The sequence below is a fragment of the Ostrinia nubilalis genome, chromosome 19, assembly GCF_963855985.1.
Source record: "Ostrinia nubilalis chromosome 19, ilOstNubi1.1, whole genome shotgun sequence".
NCBI lineage: Eukaryota > Metazoa > Arthropoda > Insecta > Lepidoptera > Crambidae > Ostrinia > Ostrinia nubilalis.
In genome coordinates this window covers 9,747,961-9,772,566 of record NC_087106.1, presented here as the reverse complement: position 1 = coordinate 9,772,566, position 24,606 = coordinate 9,747,961, and the positions used below count along the sequence as shown (strand labels likewise).

General features: G+C 40.9%; 1 protein-coding gene across 5 annotated transcripts; it reads right to left on the bottom strand.

Moving 5' to 3' along the window:
- Nucleotides 1-20,779, bottom strand: LOC135081176 (cleavage and polyadenylation specificity factor subunit 6). Of its 5 annotated transcripts, none has more exons than XM_063975916.1 (15): nt 20,686-20,779; nt 20,356-20,571; nt 16,234-16,449; nt 15,020-15,131; nt 14,246-14,463; nt 13,454-13,567; nt 12,693-12,854; nt 10,939-11,032; nt 9,519-9,626; nt 8,386-8,495; nt 6,887-7,126; nt 4,177-4,388; nt 3,255-3,302; nt 2,510-2,608; nt 1-1,854 (listed from the first exon to the last, which is right to left on the bottom strand). In XM_063975916.1, the coding sequence occupies exons 1-15, from the start codon at nt 20,776-20,778 to the stop codon at nt 1,674-1,676; spliced, it is 2,223 nt and encodes a 740-aa protein (XP_063831986.1). In that variant the 5' UTR covers nt 20,779; the 3' UTR covers nt 1-1,673. The 5 variants fall into 5 exon arrangements, with proteins under 5 accessions (XP_063831986.1, XP_063831989.1, XP_063831988.1 ...); XM_063975919.1 differs by having other exon boundaries at nt 8,386-8,483; XM_063975918.1 differs by having other exon boundaries at nt 9,519-9,620.
- Nucleotides 20,780-24,606: the final 3,827 nt, after the last annotated feature.

The following is a 24,606-nucleotide window of genomic DNA, read 5'->3' as shown; positions in this document are numbered from 1 at the left end:
TTCTTGAGTTGATACATCAATTTATTTATAATTAAATCCTAAGTCAGAGTCATACGCCCGTACAGATAACTCCGTACCACAAACTTAAATCTAGATGACTTGTACCTAACTAGCTCTATTGAATAAAATTATTTAAAACAATAGGATAACATCAATGCCTAAATTTCACAGAATTTAGTTTTAGTGAGAAACATTTTTGTGTTGGAATGTAGGTACTTCCCAATTTACGTTACAAAAATATGGTCTACTCCCATATGTGTTGATTTAGACTACTAATTCTAATGTGACCGCTTTATTTTGCAAAGTCATACAACAAAACACAATAATTGGAGTAATCCCAATAGTTCAAGTTTTTAAGACTCCATGTCTACTACACGCACTTGATAATAACTTAAACAGCTGAAAGAATACACTTTGGTATTAGTCCATTAGGCAAATTAATGTTTGTATTGTTCTACAACAATAATTCGATTAATACAAAAAAAGTTCCATACACTCGATTGAAAAAGCGTGTGTGTATTTACAATAAACAAAATATTAACTTTTGCCTGATCAACAAATGTTGAAGATTCGCTACATAATATCTTGTTCATATGATTATTTCATGGTACAAGACATGAATCCAAGATTTCTCAAGTCTAATCCGAGAACATCACAGTGCACATTAGGTTTCTATATTAATTAGCGTATTATTATAATAGAAATGCACTCTTCATTGCTCAAAACAAGTCAAATCCAGTGTTAAGTCTTAGCGTGATCTCACATGATAAATATACCATTAACAATACTTTTTTGTAATCTACAGGGTTCTAGAGAAACCAGACAACTAAATTCTCCTTGAGGATTTTCATTTTCACACATCTTACATTACGAGTCAATGGTATATTCTTTAGTCCTGCCGTATTACCAAATACCTTAAGATAGCTTCTAAAATCTCGAGGTGAAACAGACAATGACAATTAATCAAATTGTACTTTACACTATCACACAATGTTGGATGCAAATATCTCAAAGACGAACGAGGGTCAAACGGCAAGACATCACAAGTAAGATTAACGCTAATGCGAAGTACAAACAGCATCACAGCGGAGCCAAGACCAACATGATCTAAACGTCTATTGATCAATACGCTAGTCCAGTCAATATTGATCAACACGCTCAGGTGCTTTACAAAACAACGCTCACAACTCGGTTCCATCTCAGTCATTGATTGGTCTAAAATTAAATTCAACCAATCAAAAGCCTCAACATTTATTTATGCTTAAAATTAAATCGAGTTTTGAGCTCATTCTGTAACACACACTTAAGTCCCTTGAATATTGACCAATACGCTTGTTTGGTCATTATTGACCAACACGCTTGTTTAGTCAATATTGACTAACACGCTTAGTCCAATCAATATTGCATAGGACGCTCAGTTTAGTCAATATTGATCAACACGCTTAGTCCAATCAATATTGCATAGGACGCTCAGTTTAGTCAATATTGACCAAAACGCTTAGTCCAATCAATATTGCATAGGACGCTCAGTTTACTCAATATTGACCAAAACGCTTAGTCCAATCAATATTGACCATTACGCTTATCGATCAAAAGTCAAAAACGCTCAGACCACGATCCGTCCATCAATAAAGCCGCCGCAAGACGTAGACGCTGTTTGTACTGACCATCCCCTAGTGTCTCGGGTCACGGCGATGGTCGCGTTCGCGGTCTCTTTCTGTGGGTGCTGCATCTCGCTCGCGCCTCTCGCGGTAACGCTCGTCGTAGTACGGCGCCGCGGCTGCGCGGGACTTCGCTGAACTAGCGTCGCCCGCGCCGCTTTCGGCTGTCGCGTCGGCTGGCGATTTGCGCGGCCTGGGGAGGTGGTAATGCGTTAAAAATGAGGGCTATCGTTTTTATACTTAACAGTTGACACCCCTGGCGATTGACAGGACCTTACTCTACAGTGGCGCCATCTTGATGAGTGCAAATGCGATAGTCCTCCTACCACTTTAGCGCTCACAAGTTGCCGCCACTGTCTTCGCTACTAGCAAGTGACAGGACCTTACTCTACTTAACGCCACTAACAGGTGGGCGCTAAAACGATAGCCCTCATTGGTTTTATGCTACAATAAGAATTTAAATTAGCATTGCCAATCACTTAGACGATTTATCGGAAAGTGCATTAATTTCAATAACGTAAAAAGTAATTTCATGGCAATGGGACATAATGCTGACGTAAAACCAGTCACATGAAATGCAAATTATAATGACCGGCAAATGCCAACAGTCCGGCTTTTGAAAAAAATATTTATTGACTTAGTATAAAAATAGAGGCTATGTGAAAATTGCATGTACGCAAGATCGTCACTACAAAGACGGGTTCTGTTGTGTTAAAGATGGCGTCTATCCATTGCTTCAAATGTGCGCTTCTTACAATTTAAGTTCTAATTTTATTGATTCATCAAACATCATGTTATGGCAATGGACTGGATTGGGCAGAAGCAACATTTAAAGTTCATAACGTTACCTCTCTTCCCGGCTGTGTCCCCTATTGTAATGATCAGTGCGTTCGCGGTCCCTAGACCTGGAGCGGTCGCGTTCCCTCTCGCGGTAATCTCTGTAGTACCTGCGAATTTAATGAACATAATTTAATAAACAATAATAGTTCTTATGACCATTAAAGAGTTTTGTCTCAGTTGACACGTAACGGGTGTCGTAAGAGGTGACTTAGGGACTACACATCAAACAGAGAACGGGCAGCAGCGCTCTCTGAAAAACTTCAATATTTTTAACTGCGATCTCCAACCCGCCTGCCAAGCGTGGGGATTATGGCAAAACCCTCCACTATAGTGGAGGAGGCTCATAGTCCAGCAGTGGACTGTAAAGGGCTGTTAATGATGATGATGACACGTAATGTCAAATGTCAGCTTGCATATAGTGGTATACTGCCGTCCAAACGAAAAACACGATCGTTTGAACGGCACTGTAGATTGGCAGTAGGAGAGCACGTGACATTGGAGGGACAGTGTGCCCAAACACAAATGCGTCGCCATCGACAAAAGAGGAAGAAGAAAGAACTTGACTGTATCATTATTCTACTAAGATTTTAATATTTCATAGGGTTAGTATTTCACGGTGTAGTTATACCAAACATTATTTAGTTCACTTACCTGAAAATGCTAGAACAATAACCAAACGTTATAAATTCGTTGTTTGATTTTCGTTAGTATTTACATAGACACAAGATACAAATTCCAATAATAGACACTTACGCGTCGCGATCGCGCTCGCGGTCACGTCCACTCGACCGTTCGCGGTACCTGGAACAAATACCAAGACCATGTTGCAAGTTACTTATTCGACCAAAGAGGGATTATTTACTGATCAGAACTCGTAGTGTCTATTATTGAAATTCATATAATGTCGCGGCTGCATCGCTTACCCATAGTGCCCATACCCTTCAAATTAAGTGATAGCAAAATAGAGGTATAATTGAAAAGTTTTACAAGGCGTATTCTGGTACAAACCTGTCGATGTCAGTTTATAGACTGTTTTCGCAGCTTCATGTGTGGAAAGAAGGAAGAGGTGTACTCTTATGTATGCTAAGTACGCTACTGCGTAGCGCTATAAGAACACGAGGAAGGAATACAAATTCTGAGATGCACCACCAAACTTTGACCGTAACTTTAACGATAACCGGTGATGTCTGTATGGAGTTTGACAGATTTTTGACGTTTGTTACAGTCAAGTAAGATGGTGCAACCCAGTCTAAGAGTAAAAACCGACTTACTGTTGCTTAATTAACGTTACTTAATTTGTTGCGTCACGCACGAAGAGGAAATGCGAGGTCATCCAGTTATTTAGTCTAAACTGCATTTTTGTGTGGATTTTGACGTTTGTTACAGTCAAGTAAGATGGTGCAACCCAGTCTAAGAGTAAAAAAACCGACTTACTGGTAATTTGTTGCGTCACGAAGAGGAAATGCGAGGTCATCCAGTTATTTAGTCTAAACTGCAGGATCAAGAGCTTCTTAATTTACCTGAGTCAAATAAACAATTTGGCTTACACTGGGCAGACACGTAGATGTGTGGCTTGATGTTTGCGTAGTTGCCTTCATCCATAAAAATAGTGGGTGTAATCCCGGCACCAGTAATAAAATCTAGGGGAAAAAGAGCTAATCAGGATCCAACTCACCGATCCCTGTCCTCTCTATCCCTGCTGCGGTCTCTGTAGCGCGAGGCCGAACGTTCGCGGCGGCGCGGCGCGCGGTGGTGCGCGCGAGCGTCTCTCTCCCGCGAGCGCGAGCGCCGCGAACGTTCGCCGCTGCTGTAGGACTTGGTCTCCACGCCGTGCAGCGTGTCTTGCAGCGAGGATATCAGGATCTTGCAGCGGTCATCGTGGGCAACCTGAGAGAAGATATGAAGTTAGATTGGGTATAACATTTGGCACGAATAAAATGGGTTTTCGAATGATTTGCAAACAATAATGGTCGTATTCACAAAGTTTTGAAGAGACATCTCTCTCATTCACTTTAGAAGAGACTTGAGAACTTGGTTTCGTAACAAGACGGTGCAGTTGCGGCTCACGACCTCAAGCCCCCTTGATGACGTCATTACAAGCGTCCATAGGCCACTGACCTTGCTCTGCTTGATGAGGGAGATGGCAGTAACGAGCGTCTTTATCGCGGACCTAGAGCCCCGCCCCCTTTATGACGTCACAACAAAAGCATCCAGAAGCCACTGACCTTGCTCTGCTTGATGAGGGAGATGGCTGTGACAAGCGTCTCTATAGCCGACGCGTATTCTCCAGCGGCTGCGTCGCTGACGGCGCGTGCTATGGCGCTGGACGACACGGTGCGGCCCCGCCCACTTTATGATGTCATTACAAAAGCCACTGACCTTGCTCTGCTTGATCAGCGAGATGGCTGTAACAAGCGTCTCTATGGCTGACGCGTATTCTCCAGCGGCTGCATCACTAACTGCGCGTGCTATAGCGCTGGACGATACGGTGCGATTGCGGCCCATGACCTCCTCGAACTCGGCCTCGCTGATGACGTCATAACTGCGGCATTGAGAGGCCACTGACCTTGCTCTGCTTGATGAAGGAGATAGCTGTGACGAGGGTCTCGATGACAGACGCGTATTCTCCAGCGGCTGCGTCGCTCACAGCGCGCGCTATAGCGCTGGAGCCCCGCCCTCTTGATGACGTCAGTAGAAACAACTGCGTGCAAAGGCCACTGACCTTGCTCTGCTTAATCAGCGAGATAGCAGTAACGAGCGTCTCGATGGCAGACGCGTATTCTCCAGCGGCTGCATCACTAACTGCGCGTGCTATAGCGCTGGACGATACGGTGCGATTGCGGCGACCTCAAGCCCCGCCCCTTTGATGACGTCAGTAGAAACAACTGCGTTCAAACTGACCTTGCTCTGCTTGATGAGGGAGATGGCAGTAACCAGCGTCTCTATAGCTGACGCGTATTCTCCAGCGGCTGCGTCGCTGACGGCGCGTGCTATGGCGCTGGATGATACAGTGCGGTTGCGGCCCATGACCTCTTCGAACTCGGCCTCGCTGATGGCCGGATGCGGCGCGTGGGCCGCGTGGGGCGCGATGGCCGCCGCGTGATTAGAAACGTATATAAACATGATGACGTAATTAGAAACTAATACAGCTGGAGGCCACTGACCTTGCTCTGCTTGATGAGGGAGATGGCTGTCACAAGCGTCTCTATAGCAGACGCGTATTCTCCAGCGGCTGCGTCGCTGACGGCGCGTGCTATGGCGCTGGATGATACAGTGCGGTTGCGGCCCATGACCTCTTCGAACTCGGCCTCGCTGATGGCCGGATGCGGCGCGTGGGCCGCGTGGGGCGCGATGGCCGCCGCGTGGTGAGAAACGTACGTAAACATGATGACGTAATTAGAAACTAAGACAGAGGCCACTGACCTTGCTCTGCTTGATGAGGGAGATGGCTGTCACAAGCGTCTCTATAGCAGACGCGTATTCTCCAGCGGCTGCGTCGCTGACGGCGCGTGCTATGGCGCTGGATGATACAGTGCGGTTGCGGCCCATGACCTCTTCGAACTCGGCCTCGCTGATGGCCGGATGCGGCGCGTGGGCCGCGTGGGGCGCGATGGCCGCCGCGTGGTGAGAAACGTACGTAAACATGATGACGTAATTAGAAACTAAGACAGAGGCCACTGACCTTGCTCTGCTTGATGAGGGAGATGGCTGTAACGAGCGTCTCTATAGCAGACGCGTATTCTCCAGCGGCTGCGTCGCTAACAGCACGCGCTACGCTGGACGACACGGTGCAGTTGCAGCGACCTCAAGCCCCGCCCCTTTATGACGTCACAACAAAAGCATCCAGAGATCACTGACCTTGCTCTGCTTGATGAGGGAGATAGCTGTCACAAGCTCTCGATGGCAGACGCGTATTCTCCAGCGGCTGCGTCGCTCACAGCACGCGCTATGGCGCTGGACGACACGGTGCGATTGCGGCGACCTCAAGCCCCGCCGGCGTAGAAACAACTGCGTTCAAAGGCCACTGACCTTGCTCTGCTTGATGAGGGAGATAGCAGTAACGAGCGTCTCTATAGCTGACGCATATTCTCCAGCGGCTGCGTCGCTGACGGCGCGTGCTATGGCGCTGGACGACACGGTGCGGTTGCGGCCCATGACCTCCTCGAACTCGGCCTCGCTGATGGCCGGATGCGGCGCGTGGGCCGCGTGGGGCGCGATGGCCGCCGCGTGGTGAGAAACGTACGTAAACATGATGACGTAATTAGAAACTAAAACATCTAAAGGCCACTGACCTTGCTCTGCTTGATGAGCGAGATGGCTGTGACAAGCGTCTGACGTCTCTATCGCCCCGCCCCCTTTATGATGTCATTACAAAAGCCACTGACCTTGCTCTGCTTGATGAGGGAGATGGCTGTCACAAGCGTCTCGATAGCTGACGCGTATTCTCCAGCGGCTGCGTCGCTGACGGCGCGTGCTATGGCGCTGGATGATACAGTGCGGTTGCGGCCCATGACCTCTTCGAACTCTGCCTCGCTGATGGCCGGATGCGGCGCGTGGGCCGCGTGGGGCGCGATGGCGGCCGCGTGGTGAGGCGCGCGCGCCGCTTCCGCTGGTGGCGGGTAGCTCTGTGGAGTGACGTATTTTTAAATCATCGATTACAGATAAGTGTCAAATGGTTTGTGAAGATGAACGAACAGACTATAGCGTCCTCTTGCAACGACAGTGTGATATCGCTATTTATAGAAATGTCACACTGTCGTCACAAGTGGACGATTAGTGGCCTAATTCACGTATTTTGACACAGTAATAAAGTAATAAAGTCTTTATTGTGTATGAACAAAAGTTACAAGAGAAATCTTGTTGACGTTTAGAAGTCGTCCTATTAAAAAACAGTTCTAAATCCGGACACAAGGGTCATTTCCATAGAACGATTACTCGATAGGATCGCAACTCAGCGATTTGTTGTCGTTGAAGTTTTGTTACGTGAATAAGGCTACAGGTCATTGGTACAGACGACGGCATGTCATGCTGCACTATGGCCTCTTATGAACTTGTAATAGGAGCGATTTGGCAACAAAAATGCTGTCTTATGTCGCCTGTACATATTTGGCCAAATATTTTAACAATATGAAAAAATGTTCAAGCGGTCTGTTACGACTGATTATACTCATCATCGAAGATGTTCTCTAATAAGTGCACTATCTTTACAAAAATACATGCTGTGCTGGCGACTGCGTGAAAATAGTTTTCTATACTGCTCTGCTTTGGCTGTAAGGTGATGTTATATAGCCTAAAGCCTTGCTTGATAAATGGGCTATCCAATAGAAACAGATTTTTCAAATCGGACTAGTAGTTCCAGAGATTAGCGCGCAAACAAAACAAACTTTATTATATCAGTGAACCTACGTCATCATCGTCATCATCATCATCATTTCAGCCATAGGACGTCCACTGCTGTACATAGGCCTCCCCCAATGACTTCCAAATCGCACGGTTGGTAGCCTGTATCCAACGCCTTCCTGCTACCATTATCAGGTCGTCGGTCCACCTTGTAGGTAGACGTCTCACACTGCGTTTTCCGGTACGTATACGTTTCACCATAGGCGTCATAAAGACGCTCAAAGTTGCACAGCGTGTTGCTATGGCTATGCTCGGAGTTTCTGTTGTATCATCTTTGGATTTCTTTAATAGTCTATGATTGTGTTCATTGTCTATGGTACTGAAGAAAGACGGCCATGTTGTTTTGGCATCTTGAGGGAGCTTGTTAATAAACATGCAGTGTCAGTAATTCATTCAGTATTTTATTTATCTACTGCCTCTTATCACAGTTTCTTTGGCCGTGGGGCAGCAAGGTTCTGGAATGGAACTTTTTCTTGTTTCTTACCTGTGGTGGTCTGCCATAGGGCTGCCTAGCCCCCGGCGGCGGGCCTTGAGCCGGCGGCGGCGCGCCGTGCGGCGGGTGCCCGTAAGGCGCACCGGGCCCTGCGAATTGTTCTACGTTAGTCTAATACATCAGTCCTAGTCTAGAACTTTCGTTAGTTATTATACTTATAGAAAATATAATTGTATGGTGGGATTGTTTTCTCCTTCTTATTCGTTTCGCTCTTGGGATTGTTTTAAGCCTTAAAAAGACAATGCCGGAAATTGGCGTCTTTTTTTTTCGCGCGGCCATTGACCAAACTTTGTTTTTTGATTACAAAATAGTGTAATAAACCAAACTTACTACGACATGTATACCTCTAAACTCAGTCTGAACTGAGTTACGAGTATTAGAAGTTTGATGATTTTCATACTAGATTTGCTTTTTGCGCGCAAAGTTTTGTAAGAAATTGCAACAAAATAGTGAGATTGTATGTGTAAACAAACAATATCATCCATTAAAGGCTCCAGACATCAGTATGGAGCAGAATCAGCGCAATAAAAAAAAAGAGCAATATTTTGTTGCAATTTCTTACAAAACTTGCGCACAAAAAGCAAATCTAGTTCAGACTGAGTTTAGAGGTATACATGCCATAGTGAGTTTGGTTTATTAGACTATTTTGTAATCAAAAAACAAAGTTTGGTCGATGGCCGCGCGAAAAAAAAAAGACGCCACTTTCCATACAAAATCTGGCATTGCCATTTAAGGTATGGATATTACTAAGCTATTCAAGGCACAAAATGACAATTTCATTTCATGCATAAGCTATGGAAAGAGAAATGGAATGGATACTTAAATCTCCTTTAACTCAAGAGACTATGTTTTTTGCAATAAGTTGATTAGAAACACAACATAAATTTTTCAAGACAAAATTATACGTCTAATGCTTAATTCAGTCAGTGCATGAAGTATGGGAGTGGCACGAGAGGGACGGGAGGACATTGACATGTTATGACGTGCCAGAGCATAAAAATCTGAAGCATATCTGAAGTCTCGACGTCTCAAAAACACCTTCCCGTGCCGCTCCTATACCTCAAGCACTGATTGAGTTAAATGCTAGGTTAAAGAAATAATGTTTTAGTGTTGTCAACACTCACCCGGCGGCCCCGGCGGCGGCGGCTGCGCGCCCGGCGCGGGCTGCACCGGCGGCTGCTGGCTGAAGAACGCCGGGTTCACGTGCGGAGCCGGCGCGCCCGGACCTACGCCTGACGTGTTACATTACAGGTCACAACACTAGCTACTGCTACACTACGGTACGCGCGCGAGTTCAAGGCAGAACGACACAAACAAAATGTTCTAGTCTGGCTTCAACTCGCGCGCAAAAATTACGAGTACTACACTACAAAAGACGGCAAAAGAAATGTATAGTCGTTTCGCAATCCAACGCCTGGCGTGTTTCGAAGTCTACATTCAATTCGTGCGCGATTATCTAATTCTACAAGAACAAAATAAGTACGTTGACGGTACGGGCATCTTATGACGGGCAATTGAGAATGTAATAAGGTTCAAAAGCAACTATATTTCCGTAGACTAATTTTACAGGTAAGATAGAGTATTAATTGAGAAGTAAAATTATTTGTTACTTTAATTTCCCCCAGCTCCTAAAGGTTGTGACAATAGATGTGTCAATAGAGATAATTTTTAGAGCTGTCAAAACTTATGTTTGACGGTCTCTAGTAGTTTCTGTCTTTCAAAGTCAACTGACCGTATTAAAACTATTGTCTTATTATCGAAGAATTAATACAAATTATTGAAAATGATCTAGAATTTAAAATAAAGTTCAAGGAATTATTTGTTGTAGTGGAGTCCGACCCCCAATTGCATCTTTAATTTCACGAAAAATAACAATAAATAACATCCCTATAGCATGTGTTAATAAAGGTTATATTGCAAGATACATCTGTGAATATAGTGAATAAGTATCCGACCCCCAATTGCATCTTTAATTTCACGAAAATAACAATAACATCCCTATAGCATGTGTTAATAAAGGTTATATTGCAAGATACATCTGTGAATAGTATCTGACCCCCAATTGCATCTTTAGGGCTATATTTCACCGGGACACCATGGCGGCGCAACCAGTCGCCGGCTACCAACAAAATGTATACAGCTCTATAGAGAGTTACTCATCTGGTGTCCGTTTGGTTGCGCAAAGCTCTATACATTTTGTTGGTAGCGGCGACTGGTTGCGCCGCACATGGTGTCCCGGTGACATATAGCCCTTAATTTCACGAAAATAACAATAACATCCCTATCGTTCGTTCGTTCGTTTCAGCCGAAAGACGTCCACTGCTGGACAAAGGCCTCCCCCAAGGATTTCCACAAAGACCGGTCCTGCGCCGCTTGCATCCAGGTACCTCCCGCGACCTTCACCAGATCGTAGGTCCACCTAGTGGAAGGCCTGCCCACGCTACGTCTTCCAGCTCGTGGTCGCCACTCAAGAACTTTCCTGCCCCAGCGGCCATCAGCTCTTCGAGCTATGTGCTAATAAAGACTATTATTGCAAGATGTTACCTGGGTGCTGCGGCAACGGCGCGGGGCCGCGCGGCGGGCCCTGCTGGTGAGGCGGCAGCTGGTGGTGCGGCGGCGGCATGCCCTGCCCCGGCGGCTGTGGGAAAATGGACTTTAATCACTTGATTTAAGGTGCATCAGTGTTGGTTCTACCAAACATACCATATCAATTTTCTTAGCGATTAGTCGCTTTGAAAATTATAAATAACTTGAAAAAATCGAACTGCCTAAGGCGGGAATTGAAACCACGACCTTCCGCTTGCCGGGTGACTGCTCTTCCAACTGAGCTACTTATACACTGGATGAACCCGTCGAAATTTTCAAGTGTAATACGCTGTTACGGCCAGCATTGTTTCATCAATGTTGTGTATACCTACCTAAAAATTGTTTAATCTATATATATAAAAGAAAGTCGTGTTAGTTACTCCACTTATAACTCAAGAACGGCTGAACCGATTTAGCTGAAAATTGTCAGGGAGGTAGTTTAGAGCCAGGAGAAGGACATAGGATACTTTTTATCCCGTTCGAAATAAAAAAAGTCTGCTTATTTATTGCCATTAAGGCGGAACAAAGTTCGCCGGGTCAGCTAGTTTATTATAATTTATGTGACATCCTAAATTTTTATCCTTACCTGAATTACCTAATTGTTTTAATTGATATTGTAATTGCATTGTAATAAATATTTTTGACATTTAAATTCTATTGGAGGTAGATCATGTAATATTAATAATGACTATTAATAATTTAATAATAATACTGCATGACGACTAAATGTTTGCATATCGCTATGTCGATGAAACATGTTGTTCTCGTAATAAGATAATAACTGAAATGTACCATGTTTTATGCAAATAAATAATTTTGGATTTGGATTGGATTTTGGATTAAAATTCATTGTCGCTTTAGGACAGTTCGATTTTTTTAAGTTATTTATAATTTTCAAAAATTTCAAATTAGTTTGAGATGCGACTCTTAACGCTAAAAAACGCTCTTAACGCTATAAATAAACAACTTCAACAATAATCGTGGGTTCGATTTCCGCCTTAGGCAGTTCGATTTTTTCAAGTTGTTTATTTACAATATCATTATCAGTTCATTAGCCTAAGGCTCGATTCCACCAAGCCGGAGTGGAGCGGATTAGTGTCGGGCGGACGATTTTTTCTATAGAATTTGACAGCTGCAGCGGCGCGGCGATGAAATCTGATTGGTTATTCAAAACACTTCTCTGCTGTGCTCCGCCTTGGTGAAAACCGGGCCTAAAACGGGTGCTTTAAATAGACATGTTGACACCACAGTCAATTGACGTACTTTTTAAAACTGTCAAAACGAAACTCTCCCATAGATTTTGTATGGCACTACAAGCAAGTGACGTCGCTATTTTGTCAACTCAAACTACTTTTTTCAATTACAATGCGACCAAAAATCGTAATTTACAGTTAATTTAAAATAAATTAAGTTTTTAAGACCAGAATGAAGGGTCTTTTTAAAACAGTTGTGGTTTCGAATTATTGGGGTTTGGTGTCAAACTGTCTATTAGCGGACGACAACTCCGCTAATTTAGAGCGGCAAATAAAGGATTTGGCATAAAACCTCCCCACGCGTAGGCCAGATGGGTTGGAGACTTTGCGGAGACACAAAATAAAAATAGAAAAAACATTTAAAGGAAACCATGCTCACAGATCAGCCCAAAATAAAAATAAAATAAACAACAAAAAAACACACAAGACATCACAACTGTGACATAAAGGTGCCTTTACACTGACTGCGTGTGCCGGCGGCAGCTGGTGCGGCGGCAGCTGGTGTTGCGGCGGGCCGTACTGCGGCGCGCCCTGCTGCATATGGTGCGGCGGGCCCCGCGGGCCCCACTCCGGGCCCGGCCGCGGGCCCGGCGGCCGCTGCATCTGCGGCGGGCCTTGGAACTGTGGGACAAATTGGGGTTACAATTTAAAGACATGTGCTAAGAATTTTTTTAGTTTAAAATGAATATAAATAAACTGTTTTTCTTCCAAAACTGTGCTGTATTAGGTCTGCCTGTAGTCTGTTTTTTTTTTGTTTATCTATTCTTACGCTACATAACAAATCTTTGGTGGAAACACAGGATGTGGACACTGTGTTTCTTTATATCAATTCAAAATTATTATTCTGCGAATATACCAAGCAAAACCAAGTAAGTGCCACGGCAGAGAAAAATCCCCGGTGTCCACAAATATTTATTATATTGTATCATTAATCATAATTTAAAAAAAAAACATTTAGGTACTTTACTGCAATTTTATGACAAAAGAAGTCATTTAGATTGGTCTTTAGATCTTATCAATTTAAAGCCGTTCCAAAAAAATGGTATCACTAATAAATCAGCGACTTGATATATCAACTCCGAACATAAAATGCGAAAAAATTGAATAGTAATCTATCAGAGGCTCAACCACTATTTCAATGCCCGAGCACTCTCATACTTTAACCTGTACAAAATTATTCAAGTGCTAAAAACAGCAGAGCTGTGGCCTGAGAGACCCACCTGCATCGGTGGCCTGTGCGGCGGGGGCCCCTGGTGCGGCGGGGGGCTCTGGTGGCGCATGTGGTACGGCGGGGGCCCCTGGTGCGGCTGCATATGGTGCGGCCCGTGCGGCGACTGTTGGGACATGACAATATTGGACACATAAATATAAAGAAAGGTCACGCCCCATACAAAAAAAAACCCCAGACCCGACAGAAACGAGACATACGTCAGTTTTTTTGTCATGTCTTAATTAGTTAAATTATATTTTTTTTATATTCGAAGCACTTCCAGGATCATTAACTAGTTTTTTGATATTTTGTATAGTTTAGAAATAATCGAGTGAGATCACTTATCGTTTCCACCCTGTATAATCCGGCTGTATCTCCAGGTCACCTAGATACATTCCATAGCAGCTGTAATAGACATTTAGGTACATACATTTACCAATTTTGGTGAAAAATAGGCATTTTGTATTAGTTTTTGTATAACGCCTGAACAAAAACAAAGGGTAATATTTTGGTGTTAAACATATGTAGATTTCGAATATAAAAAACATATAATTTAACTAATTAAGACATGACAAAAAAACTGAGGTATGTCTCGTTTCTGTCGGGCCTGGGTCACAGATGACCGTTCTTCTTTTAGTTGTCAATCAAACAAGTAATTACGAAGTTATGATGCGTTGAAGTTCCGGGTGATGTCACAAAGTGCTACACATTTAAGCACGCCTTGACGCCTTTGAAAAAGTGAAAAATACGTGCCGAGTATTTTTAACGAGTTAAACGACGGATTTGTTTTTTTTACACCCACCTGCATAGGGGGCCTGTGAGGCGGCGGGCCCTGGTGCGGGGGCGGGCCCTGGTGCTGCATATGATGCGGCGGGGGCCCCTGGTGCTGCTGCATGTGGTGCGGCGGCCCGTGCGGGGGCCCCGGCGGCGGCCCGCGCAGCTGGTGGTGCGGGCCCGGCCCTGGCATCATCATGCGGGGCCCGTTAGGCCCGGGACCGTTGGGGCCGCCTCCGAAGAAGTCTAGACGACAAGAAAGGTTATGTGACGACTAACGTGTATATTTTCTAGAATTATTTTAATGCTCATAATGTATATCAAAATTAACTGATATCGCAAAAGACCTCGGTTAACGCGGTTCTTTATTATTATTAGCAGAGATATTCAAGAGCTTCCGCGTTGCGGATAAAAAAAAATATGTCTGCTCCACTTGTATACATTTAGTCTTGAAACTATGATGTCAGACGCTGGCCCCCTTATTACAAAAAGTTAAACTGTAGTTGAACTCTAGTTTCAATTGCATCTAATATGGAAATGTCTTTTTTGTAATAAGGCCATGATAGACTAATATTTTTGGTATAAGAATTACTACATGGAAACAGGGTCATGAGTTCAAATAGACGTCCAAATCGTAATGCCATCGTAGACGATATATTTACCTCCAGGGTGCGGTCCGGGTGGCCCTCCGGGGTGGGGCCCCCTCATGCCCGGGTTGTTGGGCCCCTGCAGCCCTGGTGGGGTGGAACGAGTCTTCGACTGTCTCTCAAATTGATTTAAATTAATTTGTAGGTATATTTACCTCCAGGGTGCGGTCCGGGTGGCCCCCCGGGGTGGGGCCCCCTCATGCCCGGGTTGTTGGGCCCCGGCGGGGTAGAGCGAGTCTTCGACTGACTCTCAAATTGGTTGAGTGCCTGTGAAACATTAGACGTATTCAATTTCCGGAGTCACGTCAAAATATTGATTTCTTTGAGTGTTTATGTATAAGGGGTGTAACTTTAATGCGTGTATTATTTCCAGTTGTCTCTACGATATGAAATGATTAGTCGTTACTACGGATTTCTGTGCCTACATATCTTTACAGCTTTCGAATCTGTCTAAATATACGTCTCTTTAAAAGGCGTTGAATAACGTTCATAGTTACCTACTCTTGCTCCGTTAGATACAGGCACGGTTAGAAGGGGGTGAGGCCACGAGGGCCATAACCCCGTGTGTTTTACGAAAATGCAAGATTCCCGGTGTTTTACCTATTCCAGTGTACTCTAGGACAATATGGACCATGTCACAAGCTCTCAGAAGTTAGGTCCTGGGAAAAAAATCCTCTCATTTCTTGCCTCAAGTAAATATACAAACACTGAACATGCCGATTTCGACAAAAATGCTTTTCCCTAAATTAGGTAATTAATTTCTTTTATGCTTAAGAATGACGTTTTTAGTAAATTATTGAACAGCAACAGCGTCTAATAACATTGCATTACTGATTAGCGTCATCACTAATAAATAACAATTAGTGCTAATTAGTAAACTGTGAAATCTTATAGCGGTGACCACCTAACTGGTTTTACTCAGGAAATTGTGGTGATATTCTCATAAATAAGCTACTGGATAATATCCATAAACGTATTATGTTTACCAATCACGAGTTATTCAAGCTCTATTCTAAAAAATATCAGTACTAATTCAGTACTTTTGTTAATGTTCATTAGAATCTATCTGACCCTTATTTGCGATTAAAAATCTAAGTTTACCTAGTAAAACCCGTGTAATGATTTCAACGGAGTAGGCATATTATAGGGTGAGAAAATCTCAGTGAATTATTTCGATATTTTGTTTTCATTCGATTCAAAACCTAAAACCTAGTTTTAACTCGGTAGCATGTTCTGAGAGCTCTTGTAATAATACTGTATCAACCAATATTGCGTTCATGAATGTGTCCTAAAAGTTAGAAAACTATAATGTAGTTGTAGGTACTAACTACTGAACCTAACTTAGGATTATCAAGGGTAGGAAAATTACCTGTTTAGTTGGCAAAGTGACAACGGGGTGTTGTCCGTGGATTTCTTTCTTCGGCAGACGGTCTATGACCATCCGGATGGAGGGCTCAGAGCCCAGGGATATGACGCAGAACCCTTTGGACTGTCCATTGGCCCTATTCTCGAAGAACTTCACGTCTTGAAAATCCGTCACGCCGATATCAGCGACGGCGTTAGCTATATCTTGATCCGTTGCCCACTGAAAAAGGTGACCGACAACTCAACTACAAGAAAAACACGGCTGAATTAAAGTGTAATATAAAATACATACTTGGCGGCATCACCTGTTAGTCATTCGAGTGTATCCAAAATACCTCACTCAATATCGCGCCTCTAACTCTGAACAGAATATACCCTACTCAACGCTGCGACGCGACCCGTCGTCGACCTATCCCTCAAGTTAGTAAGATTCGTGAGCGTATCGAAGAGTCTAACGTGAACTGAAAAACTGCCTACAACCGATTGGCTAATGTCTTGAAAAAAGTGTTATTCGCGAAAGCTACTTTCGAGTCCGCAACAGGATACGTTGGGAAAAAAGGAAACAGTATGTTTTTAAACCATCCTTTTATTTCATTGTTATCATCAGTATTTATCACAGATATCAAATATCACAGACTTTTTCGTAATTGATAAATTAATTATTGAATGCTACAAATTAGCAATTTAGTGCAGTTTGCAAAACTGCTACAACTAAATCAGGAATGATCCTTCGGTAAGAAGGAAGAGAATAATGTACAGGACCCTAATATCTTAAAAATATTTTACAGGTTTTATTATGACTATTAATAATAAATATGAATTAATAACATGAATCCCAAGGATAAAGCATTGCGGTCCCAGTGAAAATAATTACATTATGTAATTTAATCCAGACTGATATTAGTACTATTTTTTAATTATGTTATCGTTTAAAACTTATACAATGCGGTGTTTAAATTAGGTACATTATAATTTGTTAACATGAGTCGTTATATTATGATACGCTAATTACCATTCGCCAGTATTACAAGGGACTTGTCATCAGTATACTTTAATTTTTAATTAACAATAAACAAGCGGAATCGATTAATCGTCAAAATACTATCACAAAAATATTCGTGTAGATTTCTATTTTCGCGGTTGTCCATTTAGGTCATAATAATAACATCTGATAAAATTTAATAAATTGGTACTAACCGGGTGATAAAATATTACCAAATAATATGTTAGGTACACACCGAAAAACTTACTATTGTTGCTGATACACAAGAAAAGACCATACATTGCTATGAAAGCAAAGATCATGAGAACATCATTCAACACATTGGTCGCCAAGAAAAACAAAAACATCAAGATATTTGTCAACATCAGTAAGAAACAGTTTGACACAATAAATAATAAAAACTATTACATTGGACCGACCTAAAATAACTTTAGAATGCTGTGGTGTACACACACCTCAAACCGATATTTGTATTTTTCATGAAAAATTGCACAATTAGTTAAAAATAAAGGGCACAGCTACATAGAACAAGCAATAAACATCTTACCTCCGTGTAAAACCTGATAAGGAAAGATAATGGTTAAAAATACAGATGTGTCAAACCAGAATTTTGGGTAATCACCTTAATTATTTTGACAAAATAACCCAATATTCTAGTTTTTATTATATTTCATAAAAAGCAATATCCAGCCAAATATTGTCTACTCGTAAATGAAGTCAAAATCGTCAACATAGACATGTTTTTTTGATGCCCGCTAATCTAATAATTTAGCCTACAAAATGTGGTAATATCACTATATTAATTTATATCCACTAAAGCCATAAACAAGACAATAAAAAATATTGAATATTCAAGATATGACGCAACCTTAGAAAACATTTGTGTTAAATATAATACGTGAACACATACAAAATCACATGTCTAAAGTTTGGGTTCCAGTGCTAGACAATGTGTATTGGATGGTTAAGCAAAACCAAGAAGTGTAGTTAACTTGTATGCATGTGACGTATAACTCGTAAATAAATACATATTATTATGGAACTACCGTGCACTCCACCACTCATTCCAATCTCACACCATCCCTCTGTCATCGACATGAAACACCAACTTAAGTCAGAGTTACAGGACACAGGATATCCAAATGTAAAAAGAGATATTTACAGTTGTTGAATTGTTTGGCATCAACCATGTTATGCCATAATATAAATACAACTAAATATTATCTATTATACTTACATGCTCTAAACATTATAATTTCAACCTATATCTAAGCAAAATTATTTCAATCAGACGTTTTTAGTACGCAAATGCAGAATAATACAGTTAGATGTCACTAAACTACAATTTTGTACACTTTTGTTTGGGTGCTCTATCATGTCGGATTGAATTTCCAATAACAATGATGTTCTTTTATATTTAAACAACAAAACTTGGAGGAACATTTCAATAAATTACTTATGTATTTTATGTGAGTTTTCTATTGCTAAGAACTAAAGGCAGGTGACAATCAATACTTTGATACAAAAACATTAAGCTATTGTGAATAAAAACTGTAAATATCTCTTTATAATATTTAAAATAAAAGAAGTCAAAAATAAAAAAATTGGAAACATAACATGATATTAAAATTACAAGTTTATTCTACAAAATTGTAGAAGTAAACAAGTCAAATCAAAGTTTATTTGAACAAATAACCATCTGATTTGTTTGTAAATGAGAATAAAGCGATCACACAGATAAATCAATATGGTGATATAAATCTGTGCGATGGAACTTTTAATCCATCTTTTAAAAGCAAAAACAAGTTTTTATATAACAACTAAACTCACACATAGTTCTAGTATATTGGTATCATGATCGATATCATGCCAAGAATTTTACCAAAGTATTAATAGAACAAACAAGTCTTGTTTTTGCTCAGATGCACCTCTTGATATAGCACTTTCATATGTTAGACATACCTTCGTTTAAAATTAAATGAGCTAGCGTGAACTTTGTTTAAACGGAGTAGTATGCCATATCAAACAATCAAATATGCAGCTATTATTATTTAGTAAAGAACCAATTTAGAACCTGGAGAAATGACAGTTTTGTTTGATGCATAGTGGCATTGTTTTGATAATATTAACATAAACAAATGTTTCTCTGAAAACATGCTAATATGTATAAGGGGTAAATAACATTGAGCAACAATTACTTTAGACTATTATACATAGTAGCACATTGAGTTTTCAGTTAAGTGACCAAATTATATGTTTTTTAAAATTAAGTAATTTCATTTGTAATAATTATGTGACAAACTAAGGTTTCAATTGGAAAATATTAAATATTGATCACTATACTGAAATAACTGTGGTCTATTTAACACTTGGTTTTGGCCTTGTAAAACAAATTTCCTAACGATTATAGGTATTTTAAACAAACGATTATAAACTCATGTTTAAACAATACAAAGTGGTATTAATAGACATGGAAAACGGCAGCTCCCGCATTAATTAACTTCCTTATCCTTAATGAGTTATTTGGATGTACAGATTAGGTACATTAAGAATTTCTTTTACAAAAACATGTTAGCAAACAGTATGACTGCAACCAGAAAATATATAAGTAATAATAGTATGCATAGACTGGACAACATACTAAGATAGATATTATAATTTTGATACTACAATAGGTATATCATCAAATAAATATTAATAGATTTTTACATTAATTAGCCAAGCCTCAGCCTGTACAATCTCAAGAAAAGTAACGGTAATGTTAATCCACACAGCTTGAAGTTTGTACAGGCCAAAACACTTCATAATATAATTGGATGTTATTGCATGAGAATGCATGTAATTATCTTGAGTAACATAGACAGTAGTTCATACAAAATCCATATGTAACAATTAGAGACAGAAAACAGGTAATATTATTCATAGTCTAATCAATTATGTACTTGACAAACGGTATAAAGATAGACACAATATTCAACAAAACCAGTGTTATCATACCACAGCCGCACAGAGATGAGAAACATTTGTTTCGCCCTATCCCAGGCATAAACAGGCGTAGAAACAATAAATAGCTCATTCCTATATTTACATTAGAAACTAAATGAGACAAAATCTTGTACAAACCCAAGTTAGGTTGCCGACGTAGAGCTGACAGCGGCGGCCATGATGTCCGTGGTTGGAAGCGTTGTTGTGGTACGATGCGTTGCCGTTGGTCTCCTCCGGCGGGTGCGAGTGCTGCTGCGCCGAGGAGTTCGGCGGTCCGTCTCCGTCTTCTGGCTTCGCTGCAGGCGCCGCGATCACATCGTCGTAAAGATCCACATTTTCACCTCCAAACTCGTCCTGAAAATGCCGGACAATGACTCTCGTTAACACGCAAAAAGGCTGATAAACAGTAATTTTAATAGGAGGTTATGAGTAAATAATATAAGGCCGACAAAAATTTTACTAGCATACCTGTCTGTTGAAATCCGATTCAATATCATCGGCGTAGAGATCTATATCCACGCCTCCGTCCGCCATTTTGCGAAATCTAAAATAATCTCGCATGCAAGACCGACGCGCAGTTTGACATTGACAGAAAGAGCCGGAAGTAAGGGATGTGCGGATGAAACAATTAAGTTCAATATCTCTGGAATCGATGTATATCCGACAATTGAAAAATCAGCCATTAGTGAATTAAATAAAACATATTTGTATCTCACATATTTTAAGCAGCTCTGCAGTTATATCAACAAATGATGGAGCGAGCGAGCTTATTTGCCGGGAGCCTCGATTGCGCTAAAAATTTTCAACTGCAATGGTGTGTGTGACTGAACGGCGTACGAACATCAGCTGTTTTGATAAATCCGTATCGCAGTATCGTTTTGACAGCTAGTTCAAATGAAGCTGTAACGCAAACGGAATGCGACTGCGCCTCTGAGTAAAAACAAACAGAAAGCTACTTTTTCTAACACGCAAGTCAAACGCTTAATGAATATTTCTTCATGTTTTAGTAATTTTAGTTTAAAAACTAAGGTGTTCGGAATTTACTCCGTATCATGCATGACATTAGCATTGTAAAGCTTCGGGAAAACCATGTATCCCTACATGCCTTGTTTGAAATAGTTGAGTAATTTAGTACAGTAGTTAGAATGGCTATGGCCTTTTGAATGATGACTACTGATAATAATAAATGAGGGTCCATAATTCGCACCCCCCCTGGAAGAAGTATGCAAGTCCACTTGTGCGATATTTTTTTTATTGCACTAAAAAATCGAGAAGGAGGTAATACATATTGTCAATTTTTTTCATAATTTTACTCTTAAAAATGAAGAAATTATGTGCAAATATGTAAAATATTGCAACATTAAAATATCTAAATTTCCATTAGAAAAACGAAGTAAATATATTTGCATTTAATTGTTTAATAAATTTCCGTATGAATAATAGCATATTAATAGTTACGTACATCTTCCACGAAGACTTTAAAAAACATTTTCGCGTATCTATTGTTGCATACTTATTCTAGGATATTATTTGGTGGGTATCGTAGTGCAAGTTCAGTTGCGTAGTTTTTCCACGAAACTTTTGTGCACATTATGCTGGTAATTTTGTGCAAGTCTAGATGCCTAATTCTTCCACGAAGATTTTATTCGCATTATAATACATAACAATTGATACGTTATTTTCTACGTAGATATCTTTGTGCAACTCTAGTTGCTAATATTTTGCGAAACTTTTGGCGATATTGATACATTTATTTAGATGTAATTAAGTCATTAACAAAGCACAAATTAACTTAGTTTCAGTCATTTAAGTATCCAATCCACTACTTTTTGCACTAAATAAACTGTAAGACTGTGTTTTTATCAAAAATTCGTCGTAATGATTACTTACCACGTGGTAAAATTATCGGTCTTTATGAGTACAAGATCCATTTTAAATTCTGTCTCTCTCTTCAGTGAATCGTTATCGTAGTTATCGTGATAAATTTTAGAGCCGCATGAGTTCATTTATCAGCTTATGCGTGTATTGCCAGCGTGACAAGGTATGTATCTATACGTCTTTTGGAACAGTAAGCAACAATCGGTGTGTCCCTAATTATAGAATGACACAAGTTTATATGTATTTTAAGAATTATTGTAATCAAAAGGACATACTCGTAATGGTCAGACGTTTAAAAATGCAACAACCTGATACAAAACTGTTGCCATCTTTTCGTATGTACGATGAGCGAATACTGACTGTATTCTTTTCAGGTGGTACTTGATCGACCGGACGCCAACCTTCCGCGGACCTCCACAGATTGGACTTGCCACTGGAATGTAGTGCCTATCCTAGTGTTGACGCTATTTGTCCAGTAAATTGCATTTATTTCCAGGCCTTATGAAACTCCTGGCTCAGACAAAGTTCCTATCCTGTTTGCTTCACAGGTTCGGCCACTCTTCAACAAAGCGTATAAAAGCATCTATAAGTTTTGGACCAAATAAAAACTGTTCTTTCTTTCTTTATAGGTTCAGCCAAACCAACGCAATCTCAAGCGATCAGCCGGCGTGCAGTGATGGCGATTAGACTTAGGGTTCTGCCCAACCAACGCGATCACAGCGCGATCAGCTGGCGTGCAGCGATGGCGACCAGACCTAAATGCATTGTTCGCCATCGCTGCACGCCGGTTGATCGAGTGTGAACCTTATAGGATTTGGAAGTGATGTCACCAACGAGTTTAGTAGTAACGGTAGCTTTTGTAGTCAAGCAGACAATAAATATCACTATATTATGGCTTCTATATTTTTTTATATCTATAGTTTTGTTCCCTTGGACATCAAAATTTAAAAGGGTCCTTCAAAATCGTCTCCCTTGTTCATGAATTGTCTAGATTGAGATACTTGCTGTTCTGGTAAATCTACCATTATTTGTACTTTGGCAGTAGCATTCAATTTAGCACAATTGAAACATCTGTGCACGTATTTTCTCGCCAATGGTTTCGCCTTGATAATCCAAAATGTGGAGCTGTATCAGCTTTCTTATGAATTATAGTATTAATTATTATAAACGTTTTCGACTTTCTCCACGACGCGGTTTGCAACAATAGATTTCCAACTATTATTCGTCTCTCCAGACAGCTAGGCGATCACAATAGAAAAACCTGTTCACAGTGTTCGAACATCTGTGAGGTTGGTATTCTTCACATTACTTCTTCTCATTTGCTTCATCCAGTTTACTCAAAGCACAACATAGCTCAAGACGTGGTAAAAAATAGTTTTTAGATAGCACTTGAGTTTTTTAGCAATTAATTTCGTTTTAAATCCTTCATCTAGTTGATAGTGAACGGCTGCAGTTTATTGCACTCACAGAGGCATCGCTAAATTCATTGTATTGTATTTTTACTCGGCCTGCATCCAACGCCTTCCCGCTACCTTTATCAGGTCGTCGGACCACCTTGTGGATGGATGTCCTCCTAACGCTGCGTTTTCCGGTACGTGGTTTCCGCTCCATAACCTTGCCTGCCCCATCGGCCGTCAGTTCTGCGTACTATGTGCTTCCAACCGCGCGATGTGGGAGTCATTGGAGAGGCCTATATTCAGCAGTGGACGTCCTGTGGCTGAAATGATGATGATGTATTTTTTCTCTCTATCTATAGATAGTATACCAACCTATATCTGTATTTTGTCAATGTGAATCAAATCCTGCCGTATCTTAATCCAATCTTTTTCTAATGAGTTACTTATCTTTCCATCCTTTCTAGTTTTTTATCAGCCAAAGTTTTTTTTTTTAAACTAATAAATACTTTCTATTCTATTTCCATTAGAATCTTAGCCATGACTGTACTTAACGCTAAGCTCCAGCCAAGGGGATCAAAAAGATTGATCAGATGTATCAGATAAAATGTTACGTTTCATGGTTGGTTTTGCAATTTGTGGTATATTCACATTGTATTGAAATCTGTGCTCAAATTCCATTCAATACCCAATGCTTGGACTGTTCCATCAAGGTTCATAAAACTACTTTAGCACTAGCTTATATTTTGTTGTCTTCTATTGACTTCATAAACTCAACGCAGAACTAGGTAGCAAAAGGTATTTGACCGCAATTGCATGTGATGTTAAGTGAGATGCAGTATAAGATGATAGATATCTACCTGTAAGTGCCTATAAGGTCCGGTATAGTGCTCAGGAGAGACAGCAGCAGGCAGCGACCTGTTCGCATTATAAAAGAGTTTATCGAAACGCTTAGTGCAAGCTGGTGGAATGTCGACAATGTAGGAATGATACGTTAACCAGCGTCTGATGATGGAAGGGGGCTGGTGGAATTGGTCGTGTAATTCCTTCGCACATTATCTGAAGTGTAACCTGGTGGATGGTCACATCAGATGTATTATTATCTGCTCTGTAAGTT